This window comes from Athene cunicularia (genome assembly GCF_003259725.1).
Source record: "Athene cunicularia isolate RWA chromosome 5 unlocalized genomic scaffold, athCun1 chr5_part1, whole genome shotgun sequence".
In the NCBI taxonomy this organism is placed as follows: Eukaryota; Metazoa; Chordata; class Aves; order Strigiformes; family Strigidae; genus Athene; species Athene cunicularia.
Window position 1 is genome coordinate 44,379,323 of NW_020799101.1, and position 24,801 is coordinate 44,404,123.

The 24,801-nt window shown below is 47.1% G+C and overlaps 1 protein-coding gene across 1 annotated transcript in view; it reads right to left on the reverse strand.

The window, feature by feature from the left end:
- CD82 (CD82 molecule) overlaps positions 1-12,250 on the reverse strand; it is a 20,942-nt gene extending 8,692 nt beyond the window's left edge. Inside the window, exons 1-4 of the mRNA XM_026849706.1 lie at positions 12,151-12,250; positions 6,488-6,560; positions 2,860-2,984; positions 1,634-1,708 (exon numbers count right to left, since the gene is read on the reverse strand). Coding sequence (XP_026705507.1) covers positions 1,634-1,708; positions 2,860-2,984; positions 6,488-6,560; positions 12,151-12,213 — 336 coding nt within the window. The 5' untranslated portion in view covers positions 12,214-12,250. The remainder of the gene's footprint in view (positions 1-1,633; positions 1,709-2,859; positions 2,985-6,487; positions 6,561-12,150) is intronic.
- Between the last annotated feature and the right edge of the window lie 12,551 nt (positions 12,251-24,801).

Below are 24,801 nucleotides of genomic sequence, written 5' to 3' on the forward strand. Positions count from 1 at the left end.
GGGGGGGGGGGGGGAGGGAATTTTCAGCCAAGACCTTCCTGAAACAGTTTTTCTTCATGCTCTAGGCAGATACTTCAGAGGATCCCTGACATAGAATGCCTCTAGAAGAGCTTTTCCATAAGTTTTGTTCACTGAGGACTGAACAGGGGCATCTGTTCCAAGCCCAGCTTCCCCTTACCATTCTTCTGGATGCATACAAGTGATGGCCACAGCCACACCAGCTCCAATGGCTGTGCAGAATAACCCCCAGCCCTTTTATTCTCTCCCTGGGCTGTCTGAGGTTCAAATGAAGAGCTACAGCTCAAAAGCTGGAGTTTCCTAGAGTCAAGGGACAGCTGGAGGAGAAATCTCAACGGAAGTAGGGAATTTCATGGTCTGAAAAGTCACATTTCCCCATTGCAGGGGAATGCCCAGCTCCACACCTCCTCCTCTGCATTAGTCAGAGCTGTTTGCTGAGAATCAGCAGCTTGTTTAAAGCTGTAACTTTACACACCAGCTAGCCAACGTTTCACTTTCTCCTTCAACTCCAGCCAGCCCCGAGAGCAAGCTACATTCACACACCATTTGGCAAGGAACTCAGCCAACAGCTGCTCGCAGTCACCGCAGACGCTTGTACAGAGCTCCTATCAGCTACGCTGGGGGCAGGCACCTTCCCCCCCACCCCCAAACCTCACCACCAGGCCCCATCCTCAACCACCTGCTTTCTGAAACCACCTATCAGGAGGGTTGGCTTCAGAGAAGCAAGCACAGCCGTGTAGTGGTACAGATATACAGTTATGTGGCAAAGGACAGGGTTCCCCACAGCTGGTACCAGAAACCTGCATCCCAGGACAGAAGCCAGCAGGGACCCCACAGTTATAACTTGCTCCCACTGCATGAATGTGGCTCCCAGTTTAGCTGTCAAACAGCTGGAATCCTGGCTGGGCGCTGCCCTGCATAGGGAACCTACAGCCAGGATGAGCTGTTGTGATGCACTTGAGTGGCTCAAAAGTTATTCCCTCTACACTACCACACCTACTGGAGCTCTAGGACACACTGTGAAACTGCATTCCTGACAAAGAGATCCACTTCAAAATGTTAAACCACTTGGCTTTAAGCTCAAACTGTAGCACAGGAACTGTCAGATACTTGACTTTGCCCTTGGGGAAAGAGGACAGTTCTTCTAAGGAGTTTTATATACAGATGCAGAAGGACTGAAAGGACTGAACAGGAAAACACAAGGAGGGAGGCCAGTCAGAAAAGCTATCGCCCAGGCTGGTAACACTTCAAGGCACCAACGATGGCAACACAGTAGTAATCACTGCTACTACATGCCCAAAGAGTAGTCTGCAGCAGGATCAAGATGAGATGTGGCCAAAAGCTCTTCAGGAACTATTGTTACTGTTCCTACTACCCAAAAATAAAGCCTGCATACCAAACAGAGCTTCATAATCCTTGAGAAAGTAACACTGCTGAGACTAGTAGATCGAGAAGCAGCAAACTGTACAGCAAAGCTGCTGAGCTAGGGTAGAGGAAAGGAGAATCCAGTTATGCCTGCTAATGGTATAGTTCCGTTTGGAAGAAAGAATTTCCAGGTGTCTCCTGTTCCCCCAAACCAAGAACGAGGAAAACATGCGCAGTAAGAAACACTTACCGTTTCTTTCTGGAAGTAGATGACCAGTCCAGCAGCAACCTGAGTTATGAGGATTACCATCAGGCATGTGAAGTACTGGAAACAAAGGAGAACAGACAACTCCTATCAGCCTTTAGAAAGGTTTGTACATAATAGCACAAGTTTTAGTAAGATTTCATATACAAGAGAAGTCACAACATTGAGCCAACACCTCTGCCTGCAGACAAGTTCTGCTATCAACAAATGCTCTCTCCAGTAAAAGCATCTACATCAGATCAGTGCACTTCAGCACTTCTCCCAGCAGGTCACCTTCAGAAGGGAGAGGGTTTACAAGCACCCTCTACATGTGTCATTCCAGTTGGGGTGCCCTCTCCCATCTCCAGCTCTGTTCCCAGGCCACTTTGACCTCAATCAGCTGGACTCTGGTTAACCCATGCCTCCACAGCAAAAAATCAATTTTACAAACCTATTTGTTTTAATTATTATTTTTAAAGTCAATTACCTTCTTTAAAAAAAAGCTATTCAATTTTTTTGAGAATCTAAATTCAAGATTCACCAGCAGACTGCTTTTAAGGAGAGTTTGAGATCTAAGGTTACTTTTAAATGGTGGCAACTACTACCATTACATTAGAAGGCTATACTTGGTTTCCTGTATATATGTGCTCTGAATAAGCAGAAGCCAGGTAACAGGTTGGGGTGTATGAAGCTACTGTCACCTCATCACAGACAGAAAATTTCCTGTAGATGAACCGTTTAAAGAGAGGTCCTGACATAGAGGACATTCCTAGTTGAGTCTCTCTCTACTTTTACACTTTCTGCAGAAGCTTAACTTTGCAGCAGAGTAGGACACTGTCACTCCCTCTTGTCTCTCACTGCTCTTGATAGCTGTCCTTGTACCATTGGAGCACAGTGCCAACTGGGGAGTCGGGGTCGGGGGGATGAGGTACAGGATGACCTGGGACATGTCTCCTCAGCTGGCAGTCCTCAACCCACTGTTTGCAGAAAGTATCAGTGACATCCTCTCTCATTTCACAGAGTTATTAGTTCATCATCAGCAATGTCTGAGGAACCGCTGCTGCAGCCAGTTGACTGCTGGAGAATTTAACATGTGCAAATGAAGAACTGGATCTAAGCTGACCTAGCAGAAGTACCATCCCCAGGAGATCTGAGCCCCAGCTACAATCCAACAGATATTTTGCAGGAGAGGTATTAAAGGATGGATCTAAACACAGTATGAATTCTCTCACCAGACCCAAGAGACATCGGATTTCATTGACTGCTCCAAGACAGCCCAGGAACCCCATCAGCATGGTTAGAGCCCCGACACTGATGAGGATGTATGCACCAGTCTTCAGGGAGGGAGATGACATCTCTGTAGGGGCCAGGAGAGGGAACAAAATTAGCTACTGGCAAAAACTACATCTGTCATCACCATTTAGAGAACTGCCTCTATATCTATTTATAATGGTCTCTTGTCTTCTACAAAGGGACTGCATAGAGGCATGTTGAACATGGAGACAGAAGGCTGTTTCTGGATGAAGGAAGACTTTTAAAGATCTCCATTATCTCAGAGCCTGAAGACTCAAGGTCCCTCCAAACAAATTAACTTTGCTTGGAGAAAGTTATCTGCTTATTGGATTTTTAACTCCCTCATGAATGCACTCTGAGTGAGAGTAAGATAAAGTATGTTCTACTCCACAACTACTGCCTATTTGCTTCAACTCCCTTTGCTATCTTCAGGGATTTTTTTCCAAGTCCTAAAAACCCTTTTTGGCTTGGCTTTTCACTTTAAATGCATTATTCCCTGTTCCAGCCATTCTGTTTTTACTTATTCACTTGCAGTCAACAATGGGACACACAAACTCCGTGGAGTGAAACATGACGCAAGAGCTACCACCAGTGTTGAGCAAACGTGACAGGTTACTTGACAAGTCAGGGTTGAATGGTTTATGGCTGGGCGCTCACTGCAGGACATTGCAGTACCTGTGTACGATCCCCTGAAAATACATGCTACGTCAGGGTCAAAAAGATATCATGCTCAAATTAGCTTACTTTTACATATCCTCCAAGCTATCCCCTGCTATTGTGTCTGGAATGACTATGCTCTTGAACACTGAACAGTGTTTGAACCAAGTTTAGGAAGCAATATTTCAGACATGCTGGTGCTCTCAGTCCTCTTCCCTCAACATTTAGTACTGTGAGCAACAGAAGAAACCAGCTCTTACATTTGGGTTGGTCACAGGACTATTTCTGGCAGAACAGGATTGAAGTGAGCAAGCACGATGGCATAAAACTTGAAGAGATACTTTGTCTAGACATAGTAACCAGAAACCTTTATCGTTAAGAGACATTCTTAAACCTGCAAGCTGCATGGTGCAGGGGGAATTCTGGATGTCCAGTGATTAATAAAAATAATGTTCCTAGAGCTCAGCATTTAGTTTCCTGGACAGAAGTCCCAGGAGGCAAGCTTCCTCTGAGCTCCTACTGAGATAGGTTCAGAGAGAGTAACTGAATCCCAAACTAATACTCACCCCTCTAACAAATACCTCCCCCCACTTCTGATACCTGCTGGAAGTCACCAGCTTCCAAACTTTTTCCCTAGAACATGCCAAAGAGAGAACGCGGTCTGGTTTACTGCCACACATGTCACTTCAGACAGTTCAGCCTTGATTCATTTCCAGGCTAGATTCTCCCTCACTGGACCTACACCACAGAAACCAGGATCCTGCTCTGCCTTCCTCATCAGTCCCGGGACACTTGCTGTGCAATTAGGTGCTGATACCGCACAGCATTTACCGAGGTAGCAGCCTTACAGAAGTGGCCTCCACAAGATTACACTATTCTCTCCCCTAAAATCTGCTCAGTCATCACACAAGTGTTCAAGTGCCCGGGTTGCTCAGTCAACTTTCTGACCTCCACAGTGCTAGAAACAGTTGCTCAGTCAACTTTTCATTAGAAGAAAGAAAATGTATTTCCAATACAGAAGTGCTTCAGAGAGGTGACAGTGGTAGGGGGACAGGAGCCGTGCTTGCACTTCTCATCCACAATACATCTCGTCTTGCAAGAGAAGGCTCTGCTGGCAAGGCGACTCCTGCCCTGTTTGCTGTCGCTCCGTGTTTTCCCCTGCACTGGGCAGGCGGCCAAGCAAGTACAAGAGGCTCCTTTGGCAGGGGCTGGAGTGCCCTGCTGCGCCCAGCTCTCTCCCCATGCCTGGGTTACTAAAGCAGAGGGGCAAGGCATGGGAAAGGAAGTGAGGGGGCAGGGAGAAAGAGCTGATGCTGGAGATCTCCAGGAAGGAAAACTAAATCCTTAAGTGCTCTGTTAGCAGAGATTCTGGGTAAAACGGGAAGAAGCAGAGCCAAACTCAGAGACCTCAAGTGGCAGTAACACCCCTCAGCCTGGGGGAGCTAGCTGCAGGCCCACTGGTCATGCCTCAGACTCTGAGGGGTGCTGCAAACACCCAGGCCCTGACAAGCTCTTTTTTGGCTGCCTGTATTAAAAGCACGTTTCTGCTCAAGCCCCCACTTTATTAACCAACACCCCTTGTTGTGCTTCTTGCCCTTCTAGTACTGCAGCAGCAAACCAGGTGCCACAGCACAACAGAGCAAGCAGCAGTATCTGTGCCTATGGCATTAGAGGGGCTGTTACCTCCACCCAGCACCTTCCAAAGCCAGGCCATGGTGGCTCAGCAGAGCTTGGGAGATAAAGCCCTTTGCAGGATCAGTGTAATATAAACAGGGCTATGAATGCCATTACTGTTCACTCCCTGGGGCAGCAAGCAGTGTGCAGTCAGCCCTCCCGAAGCACCTGACACTGGTGCCAGCCTCAGCAGTTCTGGAGGTATCGAGATGTGTAACCAGACAAGTTATTTGAAGCCCACTCTATGAAAAAGCACAAAGGAAGCTGAGCTTGTGAAAGATGGAGCTGAGCTACTCATTTGGGAAGAGTCCACTTACAACCCTGCAGAGGCTCTGCTAAGCCAGCTCAGTCTTTTGGCTGTTGCAGAAAGCTGACAGACCCTCTGTTAAGACTGAAGTAGATGTTCTTGGCTGACTTAAAGGGGAAGGAAGCTCGCCCCTCACGTGCAGCAACACAAAACACCTCTGACTGCCAGGCTAAGTCTTGTGAAATGTGTATAATCAAGTATGTTTTAGAAGCCAGAGCACTGAAGATTTCACAGACCAATACGTTCCATCCCCTCTCAGATCTACACCCTCTACTGATTAGGAACAAACATACTGGCTACTTTCAAGGTACATGAAGCATCAATAAAACCAGTAAAACCAGGTACTTACTTTCTTTGGCATTTAAAACAGTCAAACTGAAATAGATCATTACAGAAAGCAGTGGGAACATAGGGGACTCACATAGCAAAACTACATTAAGGTATTGGGGGCTTTTGGACATGATGGTAATAAGGAATCTGTCATGGAAACACAGAACATGCTGTGAAAATAGAATTAAATCCTAGTGCCTATGCTTAGAGTCGACACAGCGCTTAGGGATATGGTGTAGCTGGCAACTGTCAGTGCTAGGTTAATGGTTGGACTAGATGATCTTCAAGGTCTTTTCCAACCTAGATGATTCTGTGATTCTGTTTAAGATGAAGTGTTTGGATTGTAAAGCGAAGAGGCAGTGGTCTCAGTCTGACCCTGGTGTTGCAGTCCACAAGACTAGGAGGAATGCTGCATCTCCAGGGTTGCTCCCTTTCACCCTGTCCCTGACAGAGTCCCATCTTGCTACACACCATGTTGCTGCTCAGTTCACAGACCAGGCATAAAAGTATTGCCTTCCCTAGAGTACACCACAGTCAAGCACAGCCCCAGACTAGAGTCAATTCAGAAAGAGAAAGAAGATGAAGAAACATAATCTTACGTAGAACTGCAATGAAACTGGTTTTGTCGGCGAGAATCCATATTCCAAAACCCAGGATCACAGCACCCAGGATCTGAAAAAGTAAGAACAAAACATATATAGCTTATTAGTTTAGACAAATAAGAAGAGGCAGTCACCATTCTCCATGTTTCAAGAGTGAAAACAACAATTCTCTTGCTGTTTGCACCCACCTTCCCATGGTACTCCTCCCAGAGTAAACAGCATTAGCAAGACTGCAGGAAGAGTGCCTCAGCCAACTGCACAGGAGCCCTGATTCTGCTTGGCAGTCCTTCACACACTATTTCGGTAGTACACGACGTTGTTTAGAAGGACTGTTCAAAACAGTCTGAGGAAGAGACACCCTGCTGCTAGAACCTTGTTGTCAGAAGCAGAAGGTAAACACACTGCTTCTACGAAGAACCAAGGAAGGAAAAACACATCTAGCGTATGATTTTAAAGGGGATTTTTTTGAATAGAGAAATCTCTGACCCTATGGGACCAGGCTGGGAGCCAGCTGCCAAAGGATTAGATATCTGGCAGCTGGAACATTCCCAGGAAGGAAATCTTCAGCTTATCAGGCTCTGTTATAATTTTATGGCTTCAACCCACAAATGCAAAAACCCAGAGGCATTCATTTTGCATACAGGTTCCCTTGAGTGAAGTGCTTTGCCCCTTCCAAAGCCAAGCTCAGGAACGTTGGCTTGGCCACTACTTTATGCCAGAATACCCCAGCCCCTCAAGCCAACACATCTTGCCTCCAACAGAGAGCCAGGCATTATGAAACATCAGCCATGGCCTCTGCCTCGCTCCCTACAGTCTTATCTAGGGCAAGGATTAGTAGAGCAATATTCCCCTGTGAGGACTCAGCTGAATCCAGACATTGAACTGAGAAGGCAAGACACACAGTCTCCCCATGTCATTTTGAAGAAGGGGGTGGGGTGGGGAAGCAAGCATGCTCTGGTATAGCTTCCAGGTATCACCACAGTTTATACTACACTGTGAGGTGTAGATGACCCCAGCTCCCACATTAGGATGAGAGCACCATTACATCTGTAGTAAAGTAACTGTTGAGAAGCTCGTAGGTCTGCAGGTTTGATAAGAAGCTGGCACTTGTGCTGTTCAGCCAACCAGAAGTGGCAAAAGCTGGAAACCACTTGTTGCAAAGATCTAAAACAAAGGGAGAAGACTGAAAACAAAGGGAGAAGACCTGAAACAAAGGAAAGTACAAGGAGCACAAATGAGATGCTTCCAGAGGACATGAACTGCAAGCAGCAGTTCTTACACCAACAGGATTTCAAGACAGGATGAAGTGAAATACTAAATAAACCAACAGAGCTAAAGAGAGACTTTCGTGCTTCATTAGAAAGTGTTCTGATATTTGGAAGACAAGGGAAATGCCAAGTCACCATCTGAAGCAAGCTGACAAAGGGGGTTGCATGGACAGGCACTGGATCGACATTTTGAAAGTTTACACTATGCTTCAGCTCCTCATACAAAGAAGCTTTTCTGAGCAGAGATAAAGCAACAGTCTCAAAAAAGCTGCTTGCAAGCTTTCCTGGCTTGGCAGAAGGCACAACATGCAGTTAGCTCTGGGGACAGGATTAGAAAGTCACCAAGCAAGTTCTCATCTGGAAAGATGGATGAAGATTGACTCAGCAGCAAAAAACTTGTAGGTGTTGTATCCGAGAAAAGAATAAGGAAAAAAAAAAACCAACACAGCAGTAACAAGAATTCCCCTTTGCCTCGCCTTATGTCCCAACATGCTGTACCACAGCACTCAATCTGCTGATCAAACTAGAAAGGCCCCTTGAACATGCAACAGCTGTGGAGCCTGAAAAATTCCTCTCAAACTTGGTGTTGCCAAGAACTGCTGAATTTACAGTTTGAGGCAGTCTCACATTTAAACTATAGTCTTATTAAAATATCTTAACAAAGATGCGAACCGGGCTGTATGTAACATCTCTCTTGGCTTGCTAACCCTGAAATGTCACCTAAGTTTTGCTGTTGCTGACAAAACACAGAATGGCTGCTGAGCCCAGTTACTGGGAAGTTATTTGTTATGAGGTGCTGAGATTATCCAAGGCCTGGTTTTACTCAGAACTTTGCTCTAGTCCACAACTCGTGTGTTTGCCAGGAGCTGCTGTGGAAAACTCTAAAAGAAGGCGGCAAGGAGAAAATAAACCACAGGGAGAAAACACTGTCCTATTAACAATAGTGTATTTACCTCCTAGTAGGATAGTATCTCTGCTCAGCATCTTCAGGAGTCTGCACAGCGTAGTGAGGCTGCTTCTGCCACTGGCTTGGCTTCAGGCCCTCCACAGAAGATATCACATTTGCCTTCCAAGGAGTTTAATTTCTCTGCTCTGCTGCTCTAAAATCCTGAAGTGGGGGACAGATGTCTCCCATCCACCCTGGGGGTGGAGATTTCACCCCTGATTTCAGCAAGACCCCCTTCCACACCCAAGCCAGAAGGATGCAGGTCCCTCAAGTCAGGACCGGTGATCTCCCACCGCAGAGCCCAGGGAAGAGGGGCATGGAAGAACTAAGATATGGAGCTGACTCACTTTTCTGGAGAGAGCAGCCAGGGGTTCCCGGCTGTCCTCCCCCAGCACTGCCTTCCTTCACACTCAGATAGCACGAGGTAACGTTGAGCCTGGCATAGAGGTCAAAAGAAAAGCTCTTAAACTCCAGGCTTTGTTTTAGGTTGTAGCCTTCTGCTCCATTTAAAGAAGGGTTAGAAGTAGGACAGACAGTTATATATTCTAAACAAGCAGTTTCCAGAGACTGTTGAACTTGTCTTATGGAACTGTTTTCCCTTTAAGGAGAAGCATCTGTTGTGGCCTGTGTCTGCTACCCAAGTAGGAAGAGATGTGTTAAGTTTTGATTACAGAAACTAAGCCTGTACTCCAAGCTTATGTTTTTCTTTTCTTCTGTAGCAAGTAGGCAAGCAGTCCAAATAACCTTCCTCCCTTTAATCAGAGCAGGTCAAACCCCTCCCTGAAGTAAGGCTCCAAGACTGAAAAATACCAAGTCCCTGAACTACTTCAGCTATAGCAAGGGACCTTCTCACAGACCTCAAGCTGTTGAGAAGCACTATTTCAATGATTAACTTCTAAAAGAGTCGCTAGCATGTCTCTAAAGGCTTAATTCATAAGCTCCAAGCAAGGCTGGAGAACACACTTCAGACAGCAAAGGCTGGTCTGCACAGGGTGCAATCACAGAGGCTCAGCTCAAGGTCCAGAGCAGACATAGAGCTCCATCACCACCACCAACATTCACATTTGTCCAAACACTCTCCTCAACAAAACTCAGCACCTCTGGGAAACCAGCATGAGGTATGTAAAACCCGTCCGTGCTGGGAGCTCACAGCAACTCAACAGAAGCAGTTTCTCTGCTAGATTAATATTGATTTACCACACTGTTTAAGCTCAACAATCCTGCCCCGCCATTCAAACCCTGAACAACCATAACGGAAAAAGCCGCTCATGTCAAGTACTTCCTTTGACAGCAAGAGAGTAATGGATACCAACTTCCTTAACATCTGGCACGTGCAAAAAGCCTGCCTTCAGTCAAGACAGAGGCACACTCAAAATCTTCACTCTAGAGAAGTACCAAGCTCCCCACCAAAACCCAGTGGCTTCAGAGACCTCACTTCCATAAGCAGCCTGATGGGAAGACAGTGCCCATGCTGCACGGCCGACTTAGCAAAGAGCTCATTAGAGCAGCTTTTCCCTTTGGTCAGCACGGACATCCCATCTTAAAACTCTTACTTCTCCAGGCCCAGCTCAGTGCATCAGATCAGCTTTCCCCAAGCGGGAGAGGGGCTGGCTGGTACACCTGGGGAGTTGCTTTGGAGCAGGGTGTGCACAGGGTAAAGAACAGCTCCTTCCCCTCACTTTGCAACCCAGACAGGAGTGCTCAAGACTCCCCAAGACCTGCAGAGGGATTCAGCGCCTGCCATTCTCCCAGTCTTGCAAAATATAGGAAAATGCTTGTTAGTGCAGGCATAGGTCAGTTTGACAAAAGTGGTTCAACGCTGCCTCCTGACAGCACAGCTATCCCCACAGGCTGCCCGTGACAGTGCCTGGCTCAGCAGAGAGGGGAGAGGAGGGCAACATGGAATATGGATGCCACAGTAACCATTGATAGCAGGCAGCAAAAACAGTGACAGTGTTGTGAGGCACCACAGTATTTCAGGCTGTCGTCCCTCCCCTTTCCTCCCATGCTAGGCTGGCTTTCTTGAGAACTTTCCCTATACATAGGTTAGCTGATGAACTTGGACCTAACCCTGGGTGATAAAGGAAGACCAGACAGTGCCCAGGTACTGGGCTTCAGCAAGACTCAAACATGGTCTTAACAAAAGCAGTTCTGCTTCCCAGGATTGACTGGTTAAGTTATATGCTGCTTTAAAAGTATTCCCTCTTCTAGAGAAAAGACAGCCTGGATGGTAATGTCTTCAGAGCCCTGCCCTATCATGAAGACAGACCTGGACTCAACTGGATTTTTCCTATCCTTAAAGTGGACCAAATCATACTCAGAAAGATCTAGTGGTACTTGGAAAACCTATCCTCTCCCCTTCCTACCAATCATCTTCCCCATGGATGCTTTGATCACCCCTGACTTTTGGCCCTTAGACCAGAGCTAACTACTCTTAGGATGAAAGAAAACTGCAGAGAGGAAAGGCCAGCAAATCAAGGGAAAACAGATCCAGATGTGCCTCAAGTTCAAGCCTGTGTGTCAGCAGCACAGCGCAGCCATGCAGGAAGCACAAGTGAAGCTGTGTGCAGGGACTGAGACCAGAAAGCATTGCTCACCTTATTGTGACCCATTTCCCTCCCTGCCCTCCCAGCCTGGCCCCTCCTTCCCCTTACACGTTGCACAAATGGTAACAAGCCAGGCTATTTTCTTGCCAATATGTGGAAAGCTGAAACCTTATGCTTCCCCACAACACCATCCCACTGCAGGAGGGCAGCACGAACAGTACCATCACCGTCCACATGACACACAATATTTAAGTTTCACAAAAGGATGCATGCAAAAATGTGTGTGGCCCTCCCAGACCCACTCTGATCCAAAATGAGCTCATCTTTTGCTGAACCTCACACTTGAAAATAACTGTATCCAGTGGGCTGCCTCATTTCCCCAGGAAAGACTGCCCCAGTCTCCCCCACCTCCCAAATCCCTTTCAAATAGGGGACTTGGACTAATTCATCTTGTTAAAAATCAAAACCAGCCGTTGGGACTCGAACAAAATTAGAGTTGTTCTTTGAAGCCCGCCTGGCCTATTTAGGAGGGCACTGCCATTACTTGGCAGGTTTCATAGCTTTGCTGCTCAGGGGCAGCTCAGCTCCTGCTCCAGATGTGGCAGAGCAAGGAGCTACAGCTACTCTCCCTTCCAGAAAGGGCCCATAACTCCCCTTTTCCCTTCCCACTGCACAAAGGGAGCTGTGTGCACTGGACACAGCAGGTGGGTACTGGGAGCAGAGTTGGTCAACACACCTGGGAGCCGCACAGCAGCTTCAGGGATTCCCTCCATCCCTCCTTCCAAAACTCTCGCCATTTTATTTAATGACCACACTAGGCCAACATCCAGAAAAAACATTTTTCCAGCTAATTATAGTCCAGGTCTCCCTTCCCACTCTGCAGATTCTCACAATACTTACAAGGAACAGGAGATTGAAGAGGAAGAGGAAGTACTTGGTGACTTTTAGGCAGCCAGACCCCATCTTCTCTCACTGAAAGGACCTAAGGGGAAAGCAGAGCGAACCAGTTATGTTAGTGACAGGCCTCCAGGAAGTTTCAGAGCAACACCCTTACTCTGTGCAGAGCTCTGGATCAGCTGGTGGGTCTCAGAGCAAAAACACAGAAAGCATGTGCTCCACAGATTACCCAAGCTGCCTTTTCAGGGCAGCAAAACAGGACACTACACCATCATTACAAATAGAACCAGCCACTGCTGCCAAGATCTCCTGAAGAGTGACAGAAGGCTATCAGCAGTTACAGAAAGCGTTTAATCACAAATACACTGCTAATTCCACCGTTTATACAGACCTTGCCTCAACAGCATAGCACATAGCATGAGGAATAAACGAGAGGAGCTAGAGACTGCGCACGTCTGCAGGGCTATGATCTTCTTGGCATCACGGAGACATTGTGAGATGGCTCCAATGACTGGAGTGTCAGAACGGAAGGATACAGGCTCTTTAGGAAGGACAGGCAGGGGAGACGAGGAGGTGGGTCACTCTCTATGTCAGCGACCTGCTGAAGTACATGGAGCTCTGTCCAGAGATGGTTGAGTAGCCGACCCAGAGCTTACGGGTCAGGATTAAAGTGAGGGCAAGGACAGGAGATGTTATAGTGAGGGTCTGCTACACGCCACCTGACCAGAAGGACCAAGTAAATGAAGTCTTCTATGGACAGATAAGAGCAGCATCACATTCACAAGCCCTGGTCCTCATGGGGGACTTCAACCACCCCAGTATCTGTTGGAGGGACAACACAGCAGGACATAAGCAATCCAGGAGGTTCCTGGGATGTGTTGATGATAACTTCCTTCTCCAAGTGATGGAGGAGCCAACAAGGAGAGGTGCTGTGCTGGACCTTGTTCTCAGCACAGGAGAATGTGGACTCAAGGGTGGCCTTGGCTGCAGAGACCATGAAATGGTAGAGTTCAAGATCCTTAGGGCAGCAAGGAGGACACAGCAAGCTCACTACCCTGGGCTTGAGGAGAGCAGACTTTGGCCTTTTTAGGGGTCTGCTTGGGAGAGTAACATGAAAAAATGTCCTGGAGGGAAAAGGGGCTCAAGAAAGGTGATTAATATTCAAGGATCACCTCCTCCAAGATCAAGAGTGATGCAGCCTGACAAAGAGGAAGTCAGGTAAGAATGCCAGGAGGCCAGCGTGGGTAAGCAAGAAGCTCTTGGACAAGCTCAAACACAAAAAGTAAGCCTACAGAGGGTGGAAGCAAGGGTAGCCTGGGAGGAATACGGAGAAATTGTCCCAGCAGTCAGGGATCAGGTTAGGAAAGCTAAAGCTCTGATAGAATTAAATCTGGCCAGGGACATCAAGGGCAACGAGAAAGTTTCTATAGGTATGTCAGTAATAAAAGGAAGATGGAAAACTGTGGGCCCTCTCCAGAAGGAAATAGGAGACCTGGTTACCTGGCACATGGAGAAGGCTGAGGCACTCAATGACTTTTTTTGCCTTGGTCTTCACCAGCAAGTGCTCCAGCCACACCACCCAAGTCACAGAAGGCAAAGGCAGGGACTGGGAGAATGAAGAATCACCCACTGTAGAGGAAGATCAGTCTTGAGACCATCTGAGGAACCTGAATGGCACAGGACCTGATGAGATTCATCTGCAGGTCCTGAGAGAACTGGTGAATGAAGCAGCCAAGCCACTATACATTATATCTGAAAAGCTGTGGCAGTCTGGTGAAGTTCCTGCTGACTGGAAAAGGGGAAACATAAACCCCATTTTTAAAAAGGAAAATAGAGAGGACCCGTGGAACTACAGGCCAGCCAGTCTCATCTCTGTGCCAGCAAGATCATGTAGTGGATCCTCCTGAAAACTATGCTAGGGCACATGGAAACTAAGGAGGTGATTGGTGACAGCCAACACGGCTTCACTAAGTGCCTGACAAATCTGGTGGCCTTCTACAACGGGGTTACAGTTTTGGTAGGTAAAGGAACAGCAACTGACACCATCCACCTGGACTTACGCAAAGTGTTTGACACTGTCCCATACGTCATCCTTGTCTCTAAATTGATGAGACATGGATCTATGGATAGACCACTCAGTGGATAAGGAATTGGCTGGATGGTCACACTCAAAGAGTTGCAGTCCATGGCTTGATGTGCAAGTGGAGAGCAGTGACGAGTGCTATTCCTCAGGGGTCAGCATTGGGACTGGTGCTGTTTAATGTTGTTGGGGTCATGGACAGTGGGATTGAGTGCACTCTCAGCAAGTTTGCTGACAACGCCAAGATGTGTGGTGTGGTCGACACGCTGGAGGGAAGGGATGTGCCATCCAAAGGGACTTGGACAGACCTGAGAGGTGGGACCGTGCAAACCTCATGGAGTGCAACAAGGCCAAGTGCAAGGTCCTGCACATGAGTTGGGGCAATCCCAAGCACAATCACAGGCTGGGCCATGAGTGGATTGAGAGCAGCCCCAAGGAGAAGGACTTGGGGGTATTGGTGGATGAAAAATTGACTATGGCCAGCAATGTGTGCTCACAGCCCAGAAAGCCAACCATGTGCTGGGCTGCATCAAGAGAAGTGTGGCCAGCAGGTCGAGGGAGGGGATTCTCCCCCTCTACTCTGCTCTCGTGAGACCCCTCCCTGCAGTGCTGGGTCCAGCTCTGGGGGCACCAACATGAGAAGGACAGAGACCTGTTCGAGTGGGGTCAGAGGAGGCCATGAAGATGCTCAGGGGGCTGGAGCACCCCGCTGTGAGGACAGGCTGAGAGTTGGTGGGGTTCAGCTGGAGAAGAGAAGGCTCTGGGGAGACCTTAGAGTGGCCTCCCAGTACTTAATGGGGGCTACAGGAAAGATGGGGAGGGACTCTTGATGAGGAGGTGAAGGGATAGGATGAGGGATAATGGCTTTAAACTGAAAGAGGGCAGATTTAGATTCGATATGAGGAAGAAATTCTTCACTGTGAGGGTGGTGAGGCCCTGGCACAGGTTACCCAAAGCAGCTGTGGCTGCCCCCTCCCTGGAAGGGTTCAAGGCCAGGTTGGACGGGGCTTTGGGCAACCTGGGCTAGTGGAAGGTGTCCCTGTTCACAGCAGGGGAGTTGGATCTAGATGATCTTTAAGGTCCCTTTCAACCCAAACCATCCTATGATTATATGATTAATAGCATCAACCAGAACACCAACTCTAGCTACCACTCCCAGTGCAGAAAGGGGATGCACTTATCTGAAGAAGGAATTCAAAAGGCCACCCCCCTTCCCCAGAAGAATCTCATCTCCTCATGACCCCTAAGCAGCTGAAGGAACACTGAAGAGCAAGGCCAAGGGGTCAATTTAAAAGGCAACATTATATCAAACTTCCTGTGCACAAAGCAGCACCTGATGCTGTGACAATGCACAAGGACCAGTGAGTCTCCTCCATGGTTACATACTACCAATTCTGTTGCAAGATTAAGACAGGCAAGATTTCAACAAGTCAGTTTCTAAAGCCAACCTCAGAAGTTCAAGGCAGTGTGGGAGCACTGATAAAAGAGGATACTGGTTTTAGCTTGTTGATACCAGCCACACAAACTACACACATCCATGAGGTGGCTAGCAAGTAATACAGAGAGGGCAAGAAAAAAACTCCAAGGCAGGTCTTCACTACAGAGAGAAGGTATACTGTATCTGAAGTTAACTCTGCTCAATTACAACGGCCAAAGCCTATATAAAGCATGAGAAGAGATGACAAGGTTGCACTTAGCACTGCAAATTAGGCAGCTTATCAGCTATGGATCCTCATCAGGTCTTCACACTACAGGATCCAGGGAGTAAATATATCTGTGTTCCTGCAAGCTACTTCAGTTCTCACTTGTCTGACAGCAAAGAACTCAGAAGCTAGAGAAAGTCCCCCAGACCATCCCCGCTACTGGAGTAAGCCTCCAGTAAGCCTGGGGAAGCAGCACAGCTGAGTAACACATGAGGACTAGTGGGGCAATGTCTCAGAGGTCAGCTTTCCTGCTTCTCCTTCCGCCCTCATGCTCAGTTATGTTTCCTCCACAGGCTAGAGAGGACTTTTAAGTTCCTTAAAATTTACCCTAGCAAGCTCCTTGCTCAAAATAGACTGTGCTGCTTCAAGAAGCAACAGCCAGAGGAAGAGCAATACTAGGCTGGGGTCACCAGTCTGGCTTGGGAAGAGCCAGCTCCAGAGAGCAAGGTCAGCAGGGTTCCCTGCCACCAACCTGGGTGCACCAAGGGTCACCAGAGCCCAGTGCGTTCTTTTGTTTCAATCAAAGGCTTTTGCTTAATCCTATTAAATATTTAGGTTAACTCTGGAGCTAAACTGGTATGTGGCCTTGCTACAACTGGCTAGTCTTCCCACCAAGCAATGGTTATCCTCCAACTACCAGAAGAGAGCACAAATCTGAACTCGGTGGTTGAAGACAACACTACTCCTCTAACTTCAAGGGGTACCACAGATAGAAGCTGGGGTAAGCCCATCGCTGCACAGCACCTAGCAGAATGCTACTGAGATAGGAAGGCAGCACAGAAATACAATCTTAGCCAGCTGTGCTACAGACTGATCTTAAAAATCCCATCTCTATAGCAGTCATTGCACCTAAGGACCTCTTACTGCACAGCCACGTTTGAACCATCTCTTGTCACTTTTTATGCAGTTAACTCCTCAGGTCAGAGTCCATAAAGCCAGCAGCACCCAAAAGAAGGTCCTTCAAATTAGCCAGGGAAATCTGTAATAGTTTCTGGTCCATACTTACACCAAATATGAAATCCACAGCATTCCCCTTCCCAGCCCCCCCGAGCAGCTGTTGGCTATGAGCTGGGTCTGTTCCAGCACAGATGTGCTATGCAACACCTGCATCACTACCAACATGAAAAGTGAGCGAAGGCTCACTGCTAGCAGATTCTTACCTTTGGTTAATGACAGCAAATTTATTCAACAAGCCTTGTTCATGTTCGAGCAGCTCGCCTACTACAAATCACATGCCAGCTTGCTGTCACAGAACAGCTGTAACCCAAAGACTACCATGCCCTTTAATGGTATCTCAGAAAAAGGGGTGTTTGAGCAGGGAGAGCACAAATATCTCTTCCTTCAAACTGTGTGCTCCCCTCCTTTCCTCTGCAGGAGAAACGTTCTCTCAAGCCATTAATCCTGGCAAGCACCAACATCTAAGACTGCACTTGGAGAGGATAACTAAGACATAAGTTCCCCCTTCCAGCTGGCTTGCTTACTGGCTTCACCATGAACACATCTCCTCTTAATAGCAACACAGACTGGAGCCTGGCAGTCTAACCAGAACACTGAGGCAGCCAGGTCCCTAGGCGATGATGAATGCCTGTTGTGGGGATACAAGTGTTTTTCTACTCTTCAACCTAGCCAAGAACTAAGCTAAATAATAACCTCCTGCACAAGGCACTGGACTTCTTACCTTAAAATGTCCAGCCCCAAGTGCAACCCTCCTTATTTTCAAGCTGGTGGGGCAGCTCCCAGTACTTACTGATTTTCCTCCTAGCTCTAAGTAGTCATGTGCTGCCTATTTCCAACTCTGCTCACACTACTTTGATCAGTCGGAAAACAGAGATTTACAGAGCTGTTAGGATCTTTACAATAGTTATCTAAGATAATTAAGGATTCAAACAAGTTCTGATGTGGAAGAAGACATGCCTGAGGTGACAAGAGTAAAAGATTGCTTTCGGGGCTCTTCGACCTATTTGTTCAAGGCACACTATCTTCAATGGGTATTAAAAAAAAAAAAAAAACCCACACCAAAACCCAACTGTGCATAACAGCATTACACACCGTTCTCCTCTTGCCACAGGGAGATATCTCTCTTTCATAGCTTCTAGCCATAAAGTAATTCAAAGTACAGTTTTGAAGCCAAAAGAAAACCAGGTTTTTAGGATTTTGCTTTCAGCTTTTAAGATTCTTTAGGGCTCCAGATACGGAAACATTACAGATTTTCCAATTCTTCTGCTCTCCTTAAGAAATTAAACTTACTTTTGTTCACTACATTAATGCAACTCCTCAAATCCCCACCTTCTGATTTTGCAGTCACAAAACTAGCAATACTGCCATGCAGAAGAAGCAGCAGCTCAACAAAATCTCAACAGGTTTGGAAGGAGACAAGTTTGGAGTTATTACAACTGGGCCCTATCCACAGGGCACTCAACAGTAAAGGGCTGGCTTAAGTACTGAGTTTTGCCAGCCAGTGCTGCTTGTGGCAGTCAGAACTGACCATCTGCCTTTTGAAGTTGGTCAACTTTTGAGCCTTAACATCCTGCAGCAACGCACACAAAAGTTTAATACACAAAGTCTGCAACTTCTAAATCCCACTGATTGTCCACAATTGTCTGTTTCCTCCTTTCCCTCTCCACCCCAACTGCTTTGACCATTTGAATTTTCCTCCCCAAACAGCCACACCCACTCTTTTCAACAATCCTGCCCATATGCCTCCGAATTTTTCCTGTCATTCTCCAGATTGGTGCCAGCTCTGCAGAGGATTTAATGAGATCGTATTGTCAACTTGCAGCGTAACATGTCTCCCAGCCTCTCATTTCCCACCCTGTAAAGATATACAGGATTATTTATGCACATCTATCAGTTTGCTGCCTTGAGGCACTACTGACATAAAGGTTGGGTTGCCACACAGCCAGGTCAGCTTCTATGTCTTTCTTAGCTCAGCTTCAGCTCCAAGACCTGAAGGGAAAACTAACTCCAGGAAGGCATCGGTTGATCCAGGAGACCAGGGTTCCCCATGGAGGAGGGAATGGGACAAGTCCACACAGGCTAAACTGGCATTATGGGATGGTTTCCTGCCCCCTCCACCACCTCCAGCTCCCAGGCCTGTCGTTCTCCCAGAAACAGTGATGACAAGGCTGGTATGCAGAGCACAAAATCCAGGACATATGTGTCTGAGGGGAGGCAGACAGAGGCCTGCTTTGTTAGCGAGTCCCATCACAGCCTGGAGATTAATTTATTTTTGTCACAGGAGCCCGTGATACTCCCAGCCCCGCCCCCCACCCCACCCCACCACCGCAAAAGGTGACCACAGCAAAGGAGAGATGATACAGGGAGAGCTGAACAGCTCTGCATCCTGGCCCCACCACCGGCTGGCAAGGCAGGAGGAGGAACACTCATGCACATATGTTATAAGGGGCAAAGAAGTCAAGCTAAATTTTAATTGCAACTCTGCTCTCTGGAATTAGGTCCTGTACTGCCTCCACCTAGCAAGCGCTGCATGCTTGGTGCTTGCTGAAGGGTATGATATTTGGCTCAGGCTAACGCTATACGTGCCTGGGCCACGCAGCTCTGCCCTAAGAGCTCAGTATTCCTCTGCAGCATGGCCCTTGCAGTGCAGGTTTCTTCCTGATGAGCTCTGGCAGCTGAAGCACCTCAGCTGCCAAGTTCCTGTACAGCACAAATAAGGGGCTCATTTACGAGCACAGAGACAGAGGAGACAAGCAGGAACAAACTCAACACAAACCAGAGTAGATCAGTTGTGGAAACCACCATCTCGGTACATTTACGGGCAATTGCAAAGTTCCTGCAAACCCTCCCAAGAACAAGGAGCTCTGAAGGTCAGCCACAATACTCCCAAGTCAAGTAGAAGAGGGTTCACATTTGAATGCATCTACATAGCCTGGAAGATGCTGTCCCCTCGGAAATCGTGGATTACAGAGAAGCTTCAGGTTATCTCTATATACTTTGGCCAGTTGCTCCCCACTACCACCCCTCAGGCTCCAACCCCAGTAAAACAAAGGCAGATCCCATAGGATGTGCTGCTACTAGCTAGGCTAGGCTAGGCTAGGGTGAGGTCAAGCCACCAACAGAATTGTTTTCTAGCTGTTATTCCCCTGGCCCCCATAAACACCTTGGATGCCCTGTATGGCTGTCATGCCGGCTCACTTCTGCTATCCCTCAGAGAAACTCCCAACTTGAGAGATGCAGCAGCCAGCGCTGTGAACTAAGGTTCTGCGGCGTACCCTGAGGCTCCTGTTCCTTCACACCTTGCAGCTGATGTGGCAGGTGGATCTCTGGATTGAAGTTCAGATAGTCCACTGAAGCAACCTCCAAAGCAGCCTCAGCTGATCATGAACACTGCAAGTGTTTCCTGACACAGCAGGCAAGCACTACCTTCCCCAGGTCTACCCAAGCCTTATACATTGCAACAGGTTGTTTCCCTCAAGATACTATTACCAGGCTGGACTTTGAAAACCTCTAAAGCTCTCCCTGCTCTAGTCTCACCTCCCTGCCTTCTTTTCACACCACAACAGTGACAAGGTTAGCTGGGGTCCTTTGTGGACTGATTGACCAAGATGGCCCGGAGAAGGAGGAGCTCCCACTGATGTACTCTAGTTGCAGAACTGGTTCCCTCTGACCAAATCAACTAGCACCTGTCCCTAGGAAGGGATCAGCAAGCCACTGTTTCCATAAAGATGTTTATCTGCACAACAATTTGCATGAGGTTAAGGCCATTTTGAAGGTTATTTTGCAGTATTATACCAATCCAGAAACCAGAACTAGATCAGCTGTACACTTCTGCTTCCAGCTCCAAGCCAGACACCTGCCCACAGGAGAGGCTGGGGAAGGGGCAGCCCAGAAAGCCACAATATTTAACAGCTGAGGAGAAAACAGATCACCTTTTGCAGGATTTTGAGCCCTTGCATCATGACACCCAGCTGCTGAGAATGCTTCTTTATCCATGCACATGAAGAACAAGCACTTGGCAATCAGAAGATCACCAGTGATGAGACAGGACAACTTCACACAACAGTACCAGTTAATGAACAATGACAGGGTTACTAAGTCTGCTGTTAACCAGGTACGGCATTGCCCTCCGGGCAGAGACTGCAAGTTACAGCCACATTAACACACAAAGAATATCCCAAGGAGTTCATCTTGTTGACGTTAATATTCACAGGCCTTGGACTTTCATTACACCTGGGAAGAACATCTTGTCTCTGGCAAGCAAATAACCACAGAGCCAATGAAAGACTCAGATCTGAATTAATTGAACTTTTCTTCAAGCTCCACTGAGATAATACCAGCTGTGTAATGACCTTGAAAAAAATAAACAAGATCATGTTTGTCATAGAGATTTACCAAACAGCATCTCTTCAAAAGTTACAAAAGAGGGATTGAGGGAGAACCTGGATCCTAAAAATTACAGCTGCTAATTAGTGTTATTGTCTCAAAAAGGCCACACTTGTGGACACAGAAATTATTTTAAATATATATGTGCATGTGTGTGTGTGTGTGTGAATGTCACTGCTTCAGATAGTTTCTTTTTGAAGGAAGGTCTCAGGGCAAGTTAGAAAACTGTATTTCTGTGTAATACAAACTTTGGAAACAGAAGGGAAGAAAAGAAGGTACGTGGAACTCACTCTCTCTCATTCCATCTAGAGATAGTTGCTGCTTATGATAAGTAGAGGAGATGGTTTCAGGCCTAAGCACAAAGTCAGGTAGCAGCGTAGCCACATCAGCAAATGGCAGCACGATACTTAACTGTCAGCAAACTCTGATCTACCACTTAGGGGTACAGACAGGCACAGTGACACCCTAACACGAGCCTCTGCAAGATACTCACAAGCCAGAGCCTCCAGCGTGCATGCAGCCCCTGCACATTTGCTATCATGGGAGTGAGTGGTGCAGACTAAAGCAGCAAGGCAACACGTGGCTACAAGTACTGCAGAAATACCACTGGAAAGACTAGATTTCTCAGGAAACTAGATGAGTTTGAGGAAACTCATCAGCTCACACTGCAAAGGTAGATTTGTTCCTGGTGCACCTGATAAAACATTAAGCTCTTCCATTTTGACTTCGTAGTTAGTATATTCTTGTGTGAATAATTTGACAAGCAATAGTGTCATCGAGCGAGACCCAAGATTAGAAAGCACTCATCAGACTGCCTATAATGGCAGAGGTTTTTCAGCATGTTTTGCCACAGCAAGCACATGTTGTGCATTCCACAGAAAGGAAATGCGTACTTTAGAAATGTACTTCTGATGCTTGAGGGGAAGCGATTAGATATTTATAAACCACTATCATGCTGTTAAAAAGAAACCAACTCACAACTCAGTATCAAAAAGCAGCACAGGTTCTAGAAGCGCCTGTTACCATCTCTCTGTATTTACAAGGGGTGCAATCAGATTTTAAGAACATCTGGACTTCACACTTCAGTTTGAAAGCCAATGTTTAAGTAGGTCTTCAGTCCCTGGAACCGGCAAATTGAGAAAGTTCTTTGCTATTTTCAGTCTATACACTCATGCTTGCACAGCATGACAGCATTTGCAGGACAGTATTTCTCCTATTTAAGCAAATCTTTCCATTCAGCAAGACCAGAGATACAACTCTGCCAAAAAAAGAGGGGGAAAAAAAAAAACACCAAAAAACCCACAACCTGTCCCAGAAGTCATTTGGTTCTCCTCTCCCCCTAAAAAAAAAAAACAAAACCCCCAAAAAAAAACCAAAAACACACACACACACAAAAAAACTTACCAGAAATAGACAGAAGAAAAAGCCAAAAGTACAGTGGCCTTTTTCTCTTTTTTATTACCATGTACTAGATTGTTATTTGTTCAACACAAGCTGCAGGGAGGGTCCAGAAAGAGGTCTCCACGCTTACTAAAACCAGCACAGGGTGCAGCAAAATCGTGGAGTTTTCACAAAACTGGTTGGGCAACTCTGTCACTTGACTACATTGGCTCTTTAATGGCTTCAAAACAGAGACCAGCTCAGTTTTGTTTCCTGCACTTGGAACTGTTAGACTGTAAACTTAATCTCGGAAACAGATCCCCCCACCAGCTCCTCGGTGGGTGAGCAGCACCTGTGTGTCAAAGACAGTCCCCTCATGCTGGCTTGCCCCACAGACTGCCAAGAAGAAGCAAAGCCTGTGGGCAGGACCTGCACCCCAAACTGCAGCAGCATGGCCGGCACAGATGAGCAGCACCCCACTTGTGCTCTGGTAAGCTTCTCCCCAGCATGGCTCCCCAGCAGGCAGAGGATGCTACTAAGCATTTGCAGTTGCCATCAGACTCATCAGCTTGGAAATCCCCAGTGCAAGTACATGCACAGGACAGGCTCTCGAGCCTCCCTTCTCATGCAAGCAATACCTTGGAGGTCAACAAATCTCCTCCAAGGAGTTGCACAATATCCCTCCCAACACCACTTGGCTTGGAGATACGTTCCTGAGATCCAGCAGCCTTCCCTCCTGCCAAAGCACCCAAAGGCTACCACAGCCCAAGCAGGAAGAAAGTCTGAACAAAAGATTTTTTTCTTATGAGACAGCCCGAGAGATTGCCAGACTGAAGTAGAAGCCAGGTAGTATAACTAATTTTTACCTTTTCCGCCTCCTCCCCCCATAAGATGCAAGAGGTCAAGGTCAAGGACTTTCTACTGTAAAGTTCCCTTTCAAAACAAACCGGTTTTTAGTTACGTCCATTTTCTCAGATGCTAGGGCAGATAACTAGTGGGTGTTTAGATTCAGTACACTCAAACCAAACATGTTTCTGAGAAATTACAGAATCTGCCTGAACTGGGAAATGAGGTTTCCTATTTTTTTTTGGTTCTTTCCAGGAATTAGCAAGGATGTAGTAAAGGTGCAGAGGAAGTAGCTTTACTTCAAAGGTAGGAAGTTTTCCCCAGATTAGCAACTTGAACAGCAATTAAACAAACACCCTCTCCCTCCACCTCTACCTGTCGAGCCTTGGGACTGCACCCCTCTTTTCCACAGACAGGTGGATGGGGCTGAGCAGAGCTCAGCATGGGAAGGAAGCCGAACCCAACTTAATCTTATGCCCTGCCATTCCCAGAAATAGCAGGCTCTCCAGTAGTTTGCTCCATAGCTGAAGCCAGATGCTGCTAGAAGCCAAGAGCTAGAGCTTGCCTACCCAGCAGAGCGTAGGAGGACGAGCACTCCCCTGTGCTTCTCAGGCTAAGCCTTGGAGGAGCTCGGACACCCTGCCAAGCTAGCTGAGGGCTCACCAGAGCACCAAAGTCCCACATTGCTGAGGGAACAGCCACTGGTGAATGCAAGTGTCTTCTGGCACCAGGATTCTCCCCAAGATCTCTTCCCCTAGGGTCCATCCACATGATCTTAAGTGGCAGAAAGGAAGAAGGAAAAAAAACCCAAAAACCAAACACAACCAACAAAACCCACCACAAAGCAAACAGAAAAAAAGACCTCTGGCTTGTGACTGAATGACTGTGAAGCTTTAGAATTAAGCCAGCTTTCTCAAAGGACAGAAGAGACAGGCTATTAGTCTGCTTTAATCATATCACATGCTATGTACCAGATCCTTTGCTGATAGCAAGGCCCTGATCTCAAGAAGCAGAGGTTTTAACCCTTTAGCCCCACAGATCAAGCAGAGCTGGAACACTTCTGCGGACCCAGCATGACCAGAAAAATCACAGAAGTCCTACTGGCACAGAAGAGAGTTTCAGCTCACAAAAAGATGCGTCTTTTGGCCTGTTTACAGAAACAGTCCCTTTACTATTTGTAATAGTCAGGAATTTTGTTTTTGCCAAATATACCATTTGCTTATAGCAGCACCCTCACCATTTACCAGCTGTCCGTATGCCTGTGGCTACTGAACCACTCCTGTTCCCCTGCCAGTATGTTGG